At 35.0% G+C, this 14520-nt stretch overlaps 2 protein-coding genes across 2 annotated transcripts; both read right to left on the minus strand.

Annotated features, from left to right (window-relative positions):
* Positions 1-4654: 4654 nt before the first annotated feature.
* Positions 4655-5131, minus strand: LOC131639490 (uncharacterized). The gene has a single exon (XM_058909983.1). It carries the CDS (start codon positions 5129-5131, stop codon positions 4655-4657), a length of 477 nt encoding a protein of 158 aa, XP_058765966.1.
* Positions 5132-5985: 854 nt separating this feature from the next.
* Positions 5986-7119, minus strand: LOC131639491 (uncharacterized). The gene has a single exon (XM_058909984.1). The coding sequence runs from the start codon at positions 7117-7119 to the stop codon at positions 5986-5988; it is 1134 nt and encodes a 377-aa protein (XP_058765967.1).
* Between the last annotated feature and the right edge of the window lie 7401 nt (positions 7120-14520).

Consider the following 14520-nt stretch of genomic DNA (forward strand, 5'->3'; position numbering starts at 1 on the left):
AGACTAATTATATGTAAAACATCACTAAAACGTCTTAATAGCTTAAAATAACTTCTCACAAATATTTCAAAAAGATTTATCAAACCCACCCCTATTAGAAACCTTTAAGTAGATACACAACGATGATTTTGCTAAAACTAATGACAACACTGATAAGTAGTCAACTGAAGTAAAAAATTGAAAACCAAACATATACCTTATGTGAACATTTACAATAATTGCATTTTAGTTTATTTAGTATTGGACCATTATAAATAATTTTTATTAGTATAACTTAAGTTAGTTATTCTTGCTTTCCATTTATAAATTGCTATCCAAATTTGTCATTACTTGAGATACAAGTTATCCACATTGTATATATATTGATCACATCAATGGAAATAAGCTAAGCTCAATGTTTAGCTCAAATAGATTATGTGTTCTGCATTATTTAGCTCATCAAATTAGTCTACCTACAAATATCAAACAATTGACACGTTACAATATGCAAGATAACCTAAGCATGTCACCCTAACAAGGAGGAACAAGAGTCATCATATCATTTTTTTGACCAAATTTGAATAATAGCCACTGAAGTAGCTTTCTAACTTTCTAATATTCAATACATGGTTTTAAATTGCGGTCCGCAACCGCAATTGCGGCCGCAATATTGCTGATGCGGTAGGCTCCGCATCCGCATGGGGCCGCAATTGCGGTGTGATTTGTAATCACACGTTCAACAATACTAAAATTCACATCAAACACCTTCATCCATGTTTCTTCAATTATTTTCATCATAACTCAACATTTGAGAACTCATAGACTCAATTTACATCTGATTTGTAATGTAAAATATGAACATTAAGTGTCTTTTAATGGTGTATTTCAAATCTTTCCTAATTTAAATTTATGCCGCAACGGCCGCAATGTGCATCGTAGCAACTGCAATGGCCGCAATCGCAACACCCGCAACCGCATCCGCGACCGCAACTGCAATTTAAAAACATGGACTCCATGGCTTTGCTAAATTATATTTGGTTTTTCCAGAAAATACATATCTATCTACAAATAAAAACACCTGTCTGAAAACAAACCAAAATCCTCACCCCTCGGAACCACATAGAACAAAAAACAGTAAAAGTCTAAAACCAAACTGAGACTAGACTAGGTCATACTAAAGAAAAGGGAAAACAGAAACAAACAGTGATAGAAAGTGAAAGGAAAAAAAAAACAATAACCCCAAAACGCAAATAAACACTATCACACCGAAAACCAAAACTTTTTCTCCAACACCTTCCCCGTCATCGGTTCTGTTTAGTTAGGGTAATATTTAGGTTAACTTGGTGATCAAGTAACACATGATAATTTCTGCAGTGCATACCGTATATAGTAAGTTGTTTCCAATTTAAATTACTCATGTAATGTAACCACCCAAATAAATAAATAAAATTGCATTGAAATACTTTAATATAAACTGAAATTTTAATCAAGAAAAACTGGAGAATAATTCTCATGAATACAAACAATCACAATAATCATGTTATGTTATTGAAATAACAACTAACTATAATAACTATAATCTTCTATTACTAATTTTCTTTAACGATCTTGAATCTCAACATCAACTTATTAATTTTCTTTAAGAATCTTGAATCTCAACACCAATATCCATCATTGTTTCATCAATGCCGCTAACATGACCGGTGATTGGCTTCGTCGAAGCTTGTTCCTTGATCTTCTCGTTAACCATATTTCCGTGAAGCTTCATCCTTTTCCTGTCATCATGATCGTTATCACTATTCCTCTTGCTGCATTTATGCGATCTTGGTGGCAAATACTTTGATAAGTCAATATTGTGAGGAGATGAAATTGGTGGCGGAGGAATAGCCTTGTTATCTTTTTTGTGTACTCTCATGTGTCCATTCAAAGCCTTTTTGGATGGAAAATCTTTACTGCAAACATGACATGCATGTTTATCTTTCTCGTCATTGTCATTGTGAGATTGATCAGCTCTTAAAGCTTGTGTGTGTTTAAGATCATAGTACCAAGATGGATATTGAAAAGAACAATATGGAATACTTTTCTTCCTCATCTTGTTGTGTGGAGTGATAGGATGATAAAAGGGTTAAAGAATAAAGAAAGGAAATGCTGTGATCTTCGGTTTGTTGTTTGTTGAAGGACAGAGAGTGATGTGTAAGAGTGAGTGAAATATGAGAGCATTTATAGCAAAATATATGAACATTTATTTGACTTGGTCAAGTGAATCTAGATTTATTTTTCTGTTGAGAAAATCTAGTGTTTAAACATATATAATTTGATTTGATTTACTTTTGAAAATTTAATTGAAAATTCAATTAAAACCAGTTTACAAAATAATATCTAAAATATTTATTAATATTTAAATTAATATTTATGTATTTTTTATTCTATACCCTATTTCAATTTCAATTGAATTGAATTTAAATTTTTCTAAAATTAACTTAGAAATATGAAAATCTCCGTAAAAAATCAAGTAATAATTTTTTTATTTTTTAAATATTTTAAAATACAAGTTATGTATATTTAATTATGGAAAAAAAAAACAAACATTATAGTTTCAAATGACTTGTCCAATCAAAAGATAATTGAATGTATATGCATTTTTGTTTTAGCATTACCACATATATAGGACATATATCTTTCAAACGACTTAGTCCGATTGTTAACTCTCATCCTCCTACTAAATTGTAAATATATTTGGTAGAGTATTACCGATTAAATCTTTAGATAATTAAGACATATAACCAATTAATTTTTTAGATAACTATGATATTATATGTCCTACTTTTTTTTCTTATACTTGTGAAGGTTGGAGGGTTATAATTCTCTTTTACATAAGATATTTTCACATGTTAACTTTTCTTTAAACTATCTTATACCAAAATACAAAGTAGTCATACAATACAATGTTATAAATAGTTGGCATATAACTGAACTTTTATGTTATCTTTTGCAAGCAGCAATATAGACAAACTGTAAGGCAAAAATCAAGGGGGACAGGTTAGAACTTTTATCTTAACTGCAAACTGATTAAAACTTGGTGATCAAGCAATACATCACTGCCATAGAAGTGTACACATGATATTTTCTACAGTTCATACAGAATCCATGCATGCTTAGTTAGGGCAATATTTAGGTTAACTTGTTGATCAAGCAACACATGATAAACATTTATAATGACTACAGTTTATTTATCCGATCGAACTATTCTACACACAAATAATAACAAACAAATTATAACATTACAAGATTCAAGATAATCTTAGCATGTCAGTGTGACACTATCACTAACAATGATGAACAAGAATAATCATATCAAGTTTTGACCAAATTTAAATAGTATTCGCCTAGTCTCCTTCCTACTTTGGAATCTATCAGCTTCTTTAAACAATAGCCACTAAAACAGGTTTCCAACTGTCTAATATCTAAGATTCGGTTTAGATATGCTACTGCTTCTAGGTTGTCGAGCAGCGTGCTAGTAAAATTTGTAACATCATACTAATGGATGCTTCAAATCATGTTGATCAAAACATGATATTATTGTGAAAGACCAACTATATGATCTCCAAATATAATCATTGAGTGAGAGCATATGTTCCCTGGCTAGACCATGTACAAAACAATACAACACCACCTAAACTACAATATCCAACATAACAATCTTACTCTCATACATAAATCTCAACATCAAATCCCAAGCAACCACCTGCATCTTAAACTTCCATCAATTCATCACGAAGCCTTAATTAACCTCCTATTTAAAAAGACCCTACCTCAGTTCAAATAGCAACCTCTTGTATCAGCAGAGTGAGACCTAGTCCAATATGTTGTTAAAGTAAATTACTGAAGAAAAGGTTTGCATATGGATCTTGAGTAGAAGTTAAGTTGGTTGTGTTTTTGCTTTGGAAGCTGTACTGTTATGGTAAGAATCAGTCTGTCACAATAGAGTCCTTGAAAGGCATAGTTAGCTAGCTAGTTCAAAAAAACTACCAATTGAACATGAATTAGGTACACATTTCATGATGGATCAAAACCTACCACATTTTGTAGGTATACAGAATGCACATACAAGAATAGTCTTTTTACTGATATACATAAAGTTTGATTGTTTGTTAGTTAGTTATTTATTGGTTGCTTGGGCTTCAAGTTTCTTCATGGTGTATAAATTATGCTTGTACTCACCAATATACCAAGAGACTTCATGGCTACCAGTGAATTTCAATTTGGAACCATATAGCACAAAGACATTGAAACCAAGCCAAGACTAGACTAGGTCGATAACAAAGCAGAGGGAAAACAGAAACAGTGATAGAAAGCGAAAGAAAAAAAAACAGTAAGCGCAAACAGCAATTCAAAACTATCACACGGAAAACCAATTTTTTTTCTCCAATACATTCCCCGTCTTAGGTAACCTGTAATGTAAGATTGTTTCCAATTCATATCAGTTATCACTCATGTTACGTAACGACCCAAATATATAAAAATTTGCATTGAACTACTTTAACAGAAATTAAAATTTTATTAACGCTAAAATAAAGAATAGTTCTCATGAATACAAACAAACAATCACAATCACAATACTCATGTTCATGTTATTGAAACAACAACTATTATAATCTTCTATTAATAATTTTCTTTAACAATCTTGAATCTCAACACCAGTATCCTCCACTTTCATCTTCACTCTTTCATCAATGCCGCTAACATGATCAGTAATTGGCGTCGAAGCTTGTTCCTTGACCTTCTCGTTAACCATATTTCCGTGAAGCTTCATCCTTTTCCTGTCACCATAATCGTTATCAATAGTATTGATATCACTATTCCTCTTGCTGCAGTTATGCGATCTTGGTGGCAAATATTGTGATAAGTCAATATTCTGAGGAGATGAAATTGGTGGCGGAGGAATAGCCTTGTTACCCTTTTTGTGCATTCTCATGTGTCCATTCAAAGCCTTTTTGGACGGAAAACCCTTACTGCAAACATGACATGCATGTTTCTCTTTCTCAGAATTGTCATTGTCACTTTGATTCCCTCTTAAAGGTTGTGTGTGTTTATCATCACGACACCAAGATGGATATTGAAAAGAACAATATGGAATACTTTTCTTTCTCATCTTGTTGTTTGGAGTGATAGGATGATCAAAGAAGTAAAAGAGTGATGTGTAAGAGTGAGTGAAGGATGAGCATTTATAGTTATAGCAAATTATGTGAAAATTTATTTGACGTCAAATAAATCTAGATTTGTTTTTCTGTTGAGCAAATCTAGCGTCTAAACACATATAATTTGATTTGATTTACTTTTGAAAATTTAATTGACAATTCAATTAAAACCGTTTACAAAATCATATCTAAATATGTTAATTAATTTTTAAATTTAAATTTATATATTTTTTAATCTATACCCTATTTTAATTTCAGTTGTTTTGAATTCAAATTTTTCTAAAATTTTATTATAAATATGAAAATCTCCGAAAAAAAACAAGTAGTAATTTTATTTATCTTTTAATTATTTAAAAATACAAGTTAAATATATTTACCTATGGAAGAAAAACCAAACATTATAGTTTCAAATGACTTGGTCCAATTAAAAGATAATTGAATGTAGATGCATTTTTGTTTTAGCAGTACCACATAGTACATATATCTTTCAAACGACTTAGTTCGATTGTTAACTCACATCCTCCAACTAAATTGTAAATATATTTGCTAGAGTATAACTAATTACTAAATATTTAAATAATTAAGACATATAAGCAATTAATTTTTTAGATAACTATGATATTATATGTCATAACTAAACCACAAACACTCATAAGGATTAATAAATTTAATTTTTGAAATTAGTTTGTAAGCATTAATAACATAAATATATCAAACAATAATTTTTGGTAAATAGTTTTTTTTTTAATAAGCAATAGATTGATGGGGGTAAAAGGGTTACTCTGCCTCATATACAAAAGGAAAGCTCCTAAGCCTCAAAACAAGAGAGCGGTAGGATATTCCATCGATAAAAATTACAAAAGTCCACCCGTTTATAAAACGAGTTAAGCCACCTCCACGAATTGAAAACAATCTCCGTCATACAATCGGTAAAGCTAAAAGTTTCATTTTTGAAAACCATCGCGTTGCGTTTGAGCCACAAGCTCCACACCGTCGAGAGCCAAATCACCGCTCCTATAAACCTTTTATTAACACACTTTATATTGCTACAATTGTGAAAAAAATTCACAAAATCCTCCAATGACATTGTTGTACCAAGATCCGTCCAACCAAAAACTTTCCGCCAAATTCCTAAAGTAACCGAACAACCCGCAAATAAGTGTACTAATGTTTCCTCCTCCGATTGGCAAAACACACAAGCGGTCTCTATACCTTCTACTAGAATACCTCTTCTAGCCAATTGATCTTTTGTGGCTAATTTTTCAAGAATCAAACGCCACCCGAAAAACAAATTTTTTGAAGGAGATTTTATTTTCCAAAGATGATCCAGAGCAGTTACCTTGTCATGCTTTAAAGGAGGGCCGGAAAGCTTCTCCTTGAAATGGTCGTAACAGGAGCTGACGGTGAAGACCCCATCCTCGCACAAGTTCCACGTAAAACCATCCATGCTGCTGCCGCGAAAAGCCAGACCATGCAAAAGATAATACAGTTCGGAAAACAAGACAAAGTGCTGCTGCTCCACAATTCCAGTACTGCCCGTGGCCACCAGTTTGTCAACTCTCCAATCCCACCTTCCGTCACGCACTGTACCGACATTACAAACAGCCTCCAAATGATTTACTGCATAATGGTACAGCTCCGGGAATGCCTCCATTAACATTTGCGGACCTAACCAACAAGCATACCAAAGAGGAATATCTTCTCCATTCCCAACCGTACATTCAATTGCTCCCGCGAAATGCTTGTTTTGAAGGTTCTCATAATTATCCGGTAAAATTAAATCTCTCCACCAAATTGAATCTTTCCTTTCCAACACCGAATTGTCCCCAACTAGAACCTTAAGCCTAACATTGCCATATCTAGCAATTATAATATCCCTCCAAATCGCTTCCTTTTCCACAATCAAACGCCACTTCCATTTGCTAATCAAGGCTACGTTCATTATTTCTGTTAGAACAAGATTTGTTCTTATCAATTATCTTAGTTTTGATGATAACAATAATATGAATTTTGCTTAAGATAATATGGTACTCTAATCCAATGCAATTTCCCTTTCAGGAAATATATATAAAGAGTACGCATAATTCAGCGCTCAGAAGTTGTATCTCAAAATGGTTCAGCATGCAACATCAGAACATGGTGTGGCAAGACATCAGAAGATGGTCGAAGCAGAATCAGAACATGGGTCTATGGAAGCATCAGAAGAACATGAGATCAGAAGCACTGAAGATCAGAAGATGGTATCACGCTCAGAAGCACTTCAAGGTCAGAAGATCAGAAGATGCTATGCACCAAGCTGTTTTGACTCTGATGATATTCAAACGTCGTATTCACAAACATCAGATCAGAAGGAAGTACAGGTGGCAGACTACGCTGACTGACAAAAGGAACGTTAAAAGCTACTAAAGGCTACGTCAGTAGACACAGCGTGAACAAGGCTCGAGGTAGTTGACAAAAGCGTATAACATTAAGTGCAATGCTGTACGGAACACGCAAAGCATTAAATGCATTCAACGGTCATCTTCTCAACGCCTATAAATATGAAGTTCTGATGAGAAGCAAGGTTAACGATTCTGCACCAAAACAACTTATATCAAACTTGCTGAAACGCTGTTCAAATCTAAACTCAGAATCTTCATCAACTCACTACATTGCTGTTGTAATATTTTAGTGAGATTAAGCTTAAACGTTAAGAGAAATATCACAGTTGTGATTATCGCTTTTAAGAAGCATTTGTAATACTCTTAGAATTACATTAAGTTGTAAGGAACTAGAGTGATCAGTGTGATCAGTATACTCTAGGAAGTCTTAGCAGTTGGCTGAGCAGTTTGTAACTAGAGTGATCGTGTTGATCAGAATACTCTAGGGAAGTCTTAGGAGTGAACTAAGCCTAGAGTGATCGTGTTGATCAGTAGACTCTAGAAAAGTCTTAGAGGGTATCTAAGCAGTTGTTCCTGGAGTGATCAGTGTGTGATCAGAAGACTCTGGAAGACTTAGTTGCGGACTAAGTGGAAAACCATTGTAATCCGTGCGATTAGTGGATTAAATCCTCAGTTGAGGTAAATCATCTCTGCGGGGGTGGACTGGAGTAGCTTCGTTAACAGCGAACCAGGATAAAAATAATTGTGCAATTTATTTTTATCGTCCAAGATTTAAAGTCACACTTATTCAATCCCCCCTTTCTAAGTGTTTTTCTATCCTTCAATTGGCATCAGAGCGCCGGTTCTAAGGTGCAAGCACTTAACCGTGTTTAGAAAAGATTCAGGAAGAGAAAAACGCTTCATTTAAAAGATGGTTGATGAAAGTGAAAAGTCTACATCTACACCTGCATCTACATCTGGCTCTGCTGAGCAATACAACGGTAACAATGGTTATACTAGACCGCCGGTATTTGATGGTGAAAACTTTGAATACTGGAAAGATAAACTGGAAAGTTACTTTCTGGGTCTAGATGGTGATCTATGGGATCTTCTAATGGATGGTTACAAACATCCAGTAAATGCCAGTGGCGTGAAGCTGTCAAGGCAAGAAATGAATGATGATCAAAAGAAGCTTTTCAGGAATCATCATAAATGTAGAACTGTTTTGCTGAATGCTATCTCTCATGCTGAGTATGAGAAGATATCTAGCAGGGAAACGGCCTATGACATATATGAGTCCTTGAAAATGACTCATGAAGGAAATGCTCAAGTCAAGGAGACAAAAGCTCTTGCCTTAATCCAGAAGTATGAAGCCTTCAAGATGGAGGATGATGAAGACATTGAAAAGATGTTTTCAAGATTTCAAACTCTTACTGCTGGATTGAGAGTTCTTGACAAGGGATACACCAAGGCTGATCACGTAAAGAAGATCATCAGAAGCTTACCCAGAAGATGGGGTCCTATGGTGACTGCATTCAAGATTGCAAAGAATCTGAATGAAGTTTCTCTGGAAGAGCTTATCAGCGCCTTGAGAAGTCATGAAATAGAGCTGGACGCAAATGAGCCTCAAAAGAAAGGTAAGTCTATTGCATTAAAATCTAATATCAAGAAATGCACTAACGCTTTTCAGGCCAAAGAAGAAGATCCTGAAGAATCAGAATCTGAAGAAGAAGATGAACTGTCCCTGATCTCCAGAAGGCTAAATCAACTCTGGAAGACCAAGCAAAGGAAGTTCAGAGGCTTCAGAAGTTCAAGGAAATTTGAACGTGGAGAATCTTCTGATGAAAGAAGATTTGACAAGAAGAAGGTCATGTGCTATGAATGCAATGAGCCTGGACACTACAAGAATGAATGTCCAAATCTTCAGAAGGAAAGTCCCAAGAAGAAGTTTCATAAGAAGAAAGGTCTTATGGCAACCTGGGATGAGTCAGAAGATGATTCAGAAGATGAGCAGGCCAACTGTGCGCTTATGGCAACAGAAGATGACGGATCAGAATCTACATCAGAATCAGATTCTGAAGAGGTATTTTCTGAACTTACTAGAGATGAGTTAGTTTCCGGTCTAACTGAACTTCTGGAACTCAAGTCTCAGATTAGTCTCAAATACAAAAAGCTGAAAAAGCAATTTGAATTTGAAACAAAGAAGCTTGAGTTGGAGAATTCTGAATTAAAAGAAAAACTTTTAAAATTATCCAATAATGTTGGATCTCCTTCTGATTCAGAAAAATCCACTCCTAGTCTAAACCATATTCTGAAAGAATATGATTTAAGTTTCAGGAAGTTCTTATCTAGAAGTATTGGCAGAAGTCAGCTAGCTTCTATGATATATGCCGTATCTGGAAACAAAAGAGTTGGCATTGGTTTTGAAGGTGAAACCCCATACAAACTTGAACCTGTTGATGAAATGAAAATTACATACAAGCCATTGTATGATCAGTTCAAGTATGGCCACTCTCATGATATTAGGCACACTTCACATGCACAAAGTTTTCACATAACACACACCAAGAAGCATGTGACACAACCTAGGAAATATCATGAAACTCACATTAAAAATTATCATGCTGTTCCTCCTATTGCTTATAATGTTAAACCCAAGTTCAATCAGAACTTGAGAAAATCTAACAAGAAAGGACCCAAGAAAATGTGGGTACCTAAGGATAAGATTATTCCTATTGCAGATATCCTTGGCTGCAAGAAGGACAAAGCACAACATGTCATGGTACCTGGACTCTGGATGCTCACGACACATGACAGGAAGAAGGTCTATGTTCCAAGACCTGGTGCTTAAGTCTGGAGGAGAAGTCAAGTTTGGAGGAGATCAGAAGGGCAAGATAATTGGCTCTGGAACTATAAAGTCTGGTAACTCTCCTTCCATTTCTAATGTACTTCTTGTTGAAGGATTAACTCATAACCTCTTATCTATCAGTCAATTGAGTGACAATGGTTATGATATAATCTTTAATCAAAAGTCTTGCAAGGCTGTAAATCAGAAGGATGGCTCAATCCTATTTACAGGCAAGAGGAAGAACAACATTTATAAGACAGATCTGCAAGATCTTATGAGTCAGAAGGTGACCTGTCTTATGTCTGTTTCTGAAGAGCAGTGGGTCTGGCACAGAAGATTAGGTCATGCTAGTTTGAGAAAGATTTCTCAGATTAACAAACTGAATCTGGTCAGAGGACTCCCTAATCTGAAATTCAAATCAGATGCTCTTTGTGAAGCATGTCAGAAGGGCAAGTTCTCCAAACCTGCATTCAAGTCTAAGAATGTTGTTTCTACCTCAAGGCCATTAGAACTCTTGCACATTGATCTGTTTGGACCAGTCAAGACAGCATCTGTCAGAGGAAAGAAATATGGATTAGTCATCGTAGATGATTATAGCCGCTGGACTTGGGTAAAATTCTTAAAACACAAGGATGAGACTCATTCAGTGTTCTTTGATTTCTGCATTCAGATTCAATCTGAAAAAGAGTGTAAAATCATAAAGGTCAGAAGTGATCATGGTGGTGAATTTGAGAACGGATCCTTTGAAGAATTCTTCAAAGAGAATGGTATTGCCCATGATTTCTCTTGTCCTAGAACTCCACAGCAAAATGGGGTTGTAGAACGAAAGAATAGGACTCTGCAAGAAATGGCCAGAACCATGATCAATGAAACCAATATGGCTAAGCATTTCTGGGCAGAAGCAATAAACACTGCATGCTATATTCAGAATAGAATCTCTATCAGACCTATTCTAAATAAGACTCCTTATGAATTGTGGAAGAATAGAAAGCCCAACATTTCATATTTCCATCCTTTTGGATGTGTATGCTTTATTCTGAACACTAAATATCATCTTGGTAAGTTTGATTCCAAAGCTCAAAAGTGTTTCCTTCTTGGATATTCTGAACGCTCAAAAGGCTACAGAGTATACAATACTGAAACATTGGTTGTAGAAGAATCAATCAATATCAGGTTTGATGATAAGTTTGGTTCTGAAAAACCAAAGCAGTTTGATAATTTTGCAGATTGTGATATTGATATATCAGAAGTTGTTGAGCCAAGAAGCAACGCATCAGAAGCAGAGCTCCTCAGAAGCAAAGAACCAGAAGATCAAGTATCAGCTTCCCTGGAGGATCTAAGCATTTCTGAAGAACCATCTGTCAGAAGATCATCCAGACTTATCTCTGGTCATTCAGAAGATGTCATTCTTGGAAAGAAGGATGATCCAATCAGAACAAGAGCATTCCTTAAGAACAATGCAGATTGTCAATTAGGTCTTGTATCTTTGATCGAGCCAACTTCTGTTGATCATGCTCTAGAAGATCCAGACTGGATAATTGCTATGCAAGAAGAACTGAATCAGTTTACAAGGAATGATGTTTGGGATCTTGTTCCAAGACCAGATGGATTCAATATAATTGGTACAAAATGGGTCTTCAGAAACAAGCTCAGTGAGAAAGGTGAAGTGGTAAGAAACAAAGCCAGACTGGTGGCTCAGGGTTATAGTCAGCAAGAAGGGATTGATTATACAGAAACCTTTGCACCAGTGGCCAGGTTAGAATCTATTCGTCTATTTATTTCTTTTGCCACTCAACATAACATCACTCTCTATCAAATGGATGTTAAGAGTGCCTTCTTAAATGGTTATATAGATGAAGAAGTTTATGTCCATCAACCTCCTGGTTTTGAAGACTCTATGTCTCCGAATCATGTGTTTAAACTAAAGAAATCATTATATGGATTGAAGCAAGCTCCCAGAGCTTGGTATGAACGCTTAAGTTCTTTCCTTCTAGATAATGGTTTCACTAGAGGAAAAGTGGACACTACTCTCTTTTGTAAAACCTTTGAAAAGGATATTTTAATTTGTCAAATATATGTAGATGATATTATTTTTGGAACATCTAATGCTACACTTGGAAAGGAGTTTGCTGAGTCTATGCAGGCTGAGTTTGAAATGAGCATGATGGGAGAACTCAAGTATTTCCTTGGAATACAAATAAATCAGACATCAGAAGGAACATATGTTCACCAAACCAAGTATGTGAAGGAACTTCTGAAGAAGTTTAATCTTCTGGACTGCAAAGAAGCCAAAACTCCTATGCATCCAACATGCATCCTAGGTAAGGATGAGGTAAGTAAGAAGGTAGATCAGAAGTTATACAGAGGTATGATTGGATCTCTTCTATATCTGACTGCTTCTAGACCTGACATTTTGTTCAGTGTTTGTTTGTGTGCTAGATTCCAATCAGATCCTAGAGAATCTCATTTAACTGCTGTTAAGAGAATTCTAAGGTATCTGAAAGGTACTACTAATGTTGGCTTAGTTTACAGAAAATCTAAAGAATACAACTTAGTAGGATTCTGCGATGCTGATTATGCTGGAGACAGAATTGAAAGAAAAAGTACTTCAGGAAGCTGCCAATTTCTTGGAAGTCATTTGATCTCTTGGTACAGCAAGAAGCAAGCAACTATTGCTCTATCAACGACAGAAGCAGAATATGTAGCTGCTGCTGGTTGTAGTACACAGATGCTCTGGATGAAGAGTCAGTTAGAAGATTATCAGATATTTGAGAGTAACATTCCTATATTCTGTGATAATACTTCTGCTATATGTTTATCTAAGAATCCTATTCTTCATTCAAAAGCTAAACATATTGAGATTAAACATCATTTCATAAGGGACTATGTTCAGAAGGGTGTCATATCTTTAAACTTTGTTGATACAGACCATCAATGGGCTGATATCTTTACAAAACCCCTGGCTGAAGATAGGTTTAAGATCATTCTGAAGAACATCAGTATGGATTTATGCCCAAAATGAGAAGATGAGAAGTTCTCATGTATGAGTATCTTCTGAAATGAATGTTGAAAATTTTTTTTTGTCAGAAGTTCTGATTAAAATCTTTTAGAAATTATGATTCGGTTATTACTAACGTTTCATTGTCTAAGTTGTTTCAGAACATCTTTTAAAGCAAAACAGCTGTTACGTTTTATCTCGGGATGGTAAACCTGTCGTTACTATTCGTGGATAAACGTGCGTGCAGTTGAAGGGACGCCGACCATAGGTAACTGTGCTAGTCACCTCATTTGTCTTTATTATCTCTCCTCACGTCACGTAACATTAAATGCTATTCTTCATTCGTTTTCTGCATCTGAATTTTTTTTTTAATATTCTTTTTGATGTTATGACAAAAAGGGGGAGAAGATAAATGATAAATGATTTGATTAATCTATCAGTTGCTGGGTAAAGGCTCCCACACATTCACTAACAAGAACTGCAAGTTCTATATGGTTTAAGTGTTTTGCAGGTACAGAGAAGTGAAGTGAATCTTCAGAAGCAAACACAAGAAGCAAAACCATGGAAACTGAAGCAAGCTGAGTGCTGTCAAGCTTCAAAGATCAGAAGCAAGAAAGAAGAATGAATCAGAAGCACTGATAATAGAATTTGAATATCATTGTCTATCCTGTTCTGACAAAATTCTATTTGCTCTGATACATATAATGTTATGGCTCTGATACATTATTTGCTCTGATACATTATTTCAGCCTATATGGCTCTGATATATATAATGTGTTCAAACATACATTTTATGTTCTAACTCGTTCATGCTGACTTTTGTCGTTTAGTTTTTGTTCTGTAACATTTCAGGATGTAGAGATGCTCTGATGATGCTCTGGTACATTCAACAATGTTCTGATACAAATCTAGCATGAAGTGATGTTGGTAGACATTCAAAGTTCTGAAGCTATCCGAGGGAAGCAGAAATCAGAAGATGTGAATGTTCTAAAAGATCCAGAAAATTCAAGTTCTGAAGCTGTCCTGAATGGAAGCAGAAGTCAGAAGCTGTGAATGTTCTGAAGATCAAAGAAATTCAAGTTCTAAAGCTGTCCTGAATGGAAGCAGAAGTCAGAAGCTGTGAATGTTCTGAAGATC

Source organism: Vicia villosa, unplaced genomic scaffold, assembly GCF_029867415.1.
Source record: "Vicia villosa cultivar HV-30 ecotype Madison, WI unplaced genomic scaffold, Vvil1.0 ctg.002659F_1_1, whole genome shotgun sequence".
Lineage (NCBI taxonomy): Eukaryota > Viridiplantae > Streptophyta > Magnoliopsida > Fabales > Fabaceae > Vicia > Vicia villosa.